This window comes from Helianthus annuus, chromosome 9 (assembly GCF_002127325.2).
Source record: "Helianthus annuus cultivar XRQ/B chromosome 9, HanXRQr2.0-SUNRISE, whole genome shotgun sequence".
Lineage (NCBI taxonomy): Eukaryota > Viridiplantae > Streptophyta > Magnoliopsida > Asterales > Asteraceae > Helianthus > Helianthus annuus.
Window position 1 is genome coordinate 122375035 of NC_035441.2, and position 4286 is coordinate 122379320.

Consider the following 4286-nt stretch of genomic DNA (forward strand, 5'->3'; position numbering starts at 1 on the left):
GTCCACCCGCGAACCTCGCGGGTTCTTAAACTAGTAGTCTAAATAAAGGACAAAATTTTGTAATTTAATCTTTATCATATCCTTCCATACCCACACATGTATCATGTATGTGTTATGGATCATATAAATAATTCAAATACAATGATGAAACTGAATGCCGTGGAGTCAAATTAGATTCACCGAAATTTTCTCTTTTGCACAAGAGGGTCTGGTCAAAGTGATAAACTAGTAATTTCCTCACAAGTTGCTAAGTTAAACCCTGAATTCAAATCGTTAAAATAAATGAAGTAATAATGGATGAGATTGGTGACCTATCGGCAATGAAAAAACCTTTGGAATATCTGAATTTGAAAGTCTTAGTTTCCAAACCCACATATACGAGATTAAGAAATGGAAGAATACCACGTAGACGAAGATGATGAAGAAATGGAAGAAATTGAAGAAATGGAAGAAGGTGAAGCCATGATAAATTTTTAGAGGTAGATGGGGTGGTAGCGGGTAAAAAATGGTATAAAAATAGATGAGTTTTTATAAAAAGGGAAGGGGGTTATAAAATGTGAGAGAGATATGAGATTATAGTGGGTGAAAAGTTGTGAAAAAATGTGTAAAAGATGTGAGTATTTATAAAAGTGGGAGTGAATTGGGTGTTTTTTTGAAATATTACCGTTTGAAAAAATAAATTAAATTAGAATTTTTTTTTTTATAATAACGGCTAGTTTTCAAACTTGGGCCTCACAAAAAGTTCGGTCGCAAACGGCGAAGAAAAGACGTGAAGGACGGGGACCGGGGGGGGGATGGTGTAGCCGGCGTCGCCGGGTCAAGACGGGAGGGGGGACGCCCTCATACCGTGTAGCCTAAAGAAATTAGTTGTTCTAAAAATTAGAGCAATTAATGATAGGCGAGGGACTAATACCTTTAATTGTGAAAATAAAAGAGCCTTGTGTGTCAATTTGGTGTAGCTCACTTGGGTAAGGATGGAAAATTTTGAACATTGGTTAATAGTAGAGTAAGTGTTGTCATTTAAAAAAAAAAAACCCAGGTTCAATCTTGTGTAAGGATGAAAAATTTAGAATATTGGTGAATATTAGAGTAAGCATTGGCTTTGGGACCAATAAGTTCTGAGTTCGATTCCCAAAAGGGGGTTTTCCCATATTTATTGGGTTTCCTCCTGAATTGGTGTATAGGCATTATGCCTAGTGGAGATAGATATGATCGGGTGATACCGCTGGTGGCACGATGATACTCCAGTGGTTCGTCAGTGATCCAAATTTGCCGTTCAGAAAAAAAACTAGCTGATATAACTTTATAAATATTGTAGTTTTTGGTTCCACCAAGTGAACGAGTACAAGTTTTAACTTTATAAATATTGTAGTTTATAGCTCCACCAAGTAAACGATAATGGAAGGATAAAAAGCAACCATTCATTCATCATTTCTCTTTACAAACGTAACCGTTGGACAACGTTACATCGCCCACAAGCGCCTGCGCGGCAACCAAATTCAAACACTCGACCAATAACTAACAAAAGCAAAAGCCACCTTTACTTTTTTCAAACCCTTTTGCCTATAAACCCAAACACTCATACCCTCAATAACTTGAGTATCCCATTTATTTGCTACACATTTTATCCCAAATGGGTTGTTGCATTAGCAAATGCAAACCAAGAGTTCCACCTCAATTTAATCCCATTGTACAAGACAAGCTTGTAATTTCTCAGTCACCACCACATACGCCGTCGTATCCGCCAATATCTTCACCACGAAAGCGGAAAACCATACAATCTCCGCCTTCAACGACCACCTCGGCTTCCTTCGCAAGCTCTACACAAATAAGCACTTGTGGATCTTCTTCATTGTCATCAGTCTCTTCTTGTTCTTCCTCAGTAGCATTTTCCAAAGTGGACAGGACATTTTCTAATGACTTTTTGCAGTCATGTGCTTTAGAAAACCCTCAAATAATTGATTTAGACCCCATCAAGAAGATTGGAGTGGTGAAGCAGATAAGTCCAGGAACCACACATAAACGGCCGCGTGCGAGCTCTCCAACGCTAACCCGACAGAAAAGCTTTCGAATAGAGAAAGAAAGATTGCCTTATGGCATTGTGAATGGGAGAACTACCATGACATCCCCTTCTCCGAGTAGAAGACTCAATGGGAATACAAGTAACTACCAAAGACAACCAATGTTGTCCTCAATGAACACACACAATGAGAGTAATCGCGTCACAAAGACGTATACAAGGCCAGCGAGCCCAAACCGTAATGTGATTAATAAAGAAAGACCGATGTATGTGAAGAACAAAGAGAGATTTGGGTATGAAGTTGGTTCAAAAGTTGAAGTTAAAGAGGTGTTGTCTAGATTGAGTTATTCCGGGTCTGCTGCTACGGAGGATCTTGATAATCCTCACATTGCTTTGGATTGCTTCATTTTTCTTTAAAAATAAAGAAACATTATAGTTTGTTAATAGGATATATTTTTATTTCTTTCTTATTTTTGTGTGTTTTAACATTTGGATTCCTAGTTTTTGAATGTCTGAAATGTGAGAATTGAAGTTTGACTAGATGTACAAGTTACATCATTGCAAAAACTGTTGTGCTTTTTTTGGATTACTGTATAGCATACCTTAGCAGGAATTAGCCCATGTTTTAAAGCTGATGGTTGGGCCATATAAACCCCAACACCTATTGAACCTGGCTTAGGGTATACGGAGTGGGGTGCGGTTTCATGCGGTAAACTTAGTTTACCAATTGGGAACACCACCGCCAACCATTGGCGAAGCCACGCCCCCCCCCCCTCCCCCCCCCCCAATTTTTCCGAAACGGGGGGGGGGGGGGCAACGTATATACCTATACGAAAGTGCTATTCATAACACTACGACTGTTCGAGGGGCACGGGATTTTTTTAAAAAAATTCGATATATATACATATATGTTATTTTTTTAAATTGTAAACACATACCAATTCCAATATAGCCCACTAGTACTACACATTAATTAGGTTTATTGGCCCAATACTAATATGATTTTAATAAAAATTATAACACACGACGAAAATTTCATGGACTCCTAGAATCTGAAAGGGCGAGACGAACAAACTCATCAGAGTAACGAACCAGTCGAACATCATCACTTCATCATAACTTCGCTGAATCGTTGAACAGAAGATTCAGAGACGTGAACAAGAACAACATCGATCAGAGATGCGAACAAGAACGTCGATCAAAAGATTCAGAACTCAAAAGGTTTGTTCGTCGGTTTAGTGTTAATTGTTAAACTGTTAGTCTGTTAATTGTTGTTAACATCAGAACCATGTTGCTCGTATCCGCGTACGACGTATTGTATTGAATTGACTATTGAATATTGTCCTATATTAGTAGATCGTGATAATCTGCAAATAATGATGTAAATTGTATATTAATCATACTAGACAGTTGTGTTGTGATCCGCGAATGGTTTTAATTTGTAAACCATGTATTAAATATTAATCTTTGTAAAAGAAGAATCACTGTATAAGTTGCCATCAGTGGAGGAATCATTATATGGAATTCTTGTTAATTGAACACCGATTATTATTTTTAGGCGTTAACGCATTGCATATAAAATATTGTTAACTATTCCAGCCACTGTGGCATCCGCAGAAAAAAGTTTTTCAAAGTTGAAGTTGTTAAAATCTTACTTACGATCTACAATGTCTCTAGATAGACTTAGTGGGTTGGCGATGATAGCTATCGAGAACGAAGTCTTAGGTAATATAAATTGTAAAGACTTGATCCAACAATTTGCTATGAAGAATGCAAGGAGGACTGCACAAATCATTGGTTAGCTATTAACTTATTAGTTATTACGGTATGTAACTCATTAAAATACTATGATTTTGTCATTATCATAATTGCATTGTTTATCAAATACTACAATTTTTGTCATTTTCGTAATTATATTGTTTATCGTTAAAGCAAATGGGCAAATTTTTCGAGCTCGAACAGGGTACGTGAATTCTCAGAGACACAACTGCTAATGAATACCATAGAAACCAGGAGTCATAACAACTCTTATGTGCGGCCTCAACCTAGGGGTTCACAACGACGTGAAACCCGAACCAAAATGTGTCGAATCGCGAGGAAGAAAACCTTATGGCCAAATTATATATGCAATTTGAACGATAGTAGGAGCATACCAAACTTTGAGACTGAGCTAACACCATTTCTCGTATGAAATGCAAGTAAGTCTCAAGGTGTTTTGTATATTAATGCAAAGTGCAGATAAGTAGCAACAATATTTTAACACCAC

At 37.3% G+C, this 4286-nt stretch overlaps 1 protein-coding gene across 1 annotated transcript; it reads left to right on the forward strand.

Annotated features, from left to right (window-relative positions):
• The first annotated feature begins 1530 nt into the window (after positions 1-1530).
• On the forward strand, positions 1531-2587 carry LOC110878473. The gene has a single exon (XM_022126779.2). The coding sequence runs from the start codon at positions 1634-1636 to the stop codon at positions 2435-2437; it is 804 nt and encodes a 267-aa protein (XP_021982471.1). The 5' UTR covers positions 1531-1633; the 3' UTR covers positions 2438-2587.
• Positions 2588-4286: the final 1699 nt, after the last annotated feature.

Excerpts from the sequence above, each read along its gene's own strand:
- LOC110878473 (XM_022126779.2), top strand. The coding sequence starts at position 1,634 with ATGGGTTGTTGCATTAGCAAATGCAAACCAAGAGTTCCACCTCAATTT.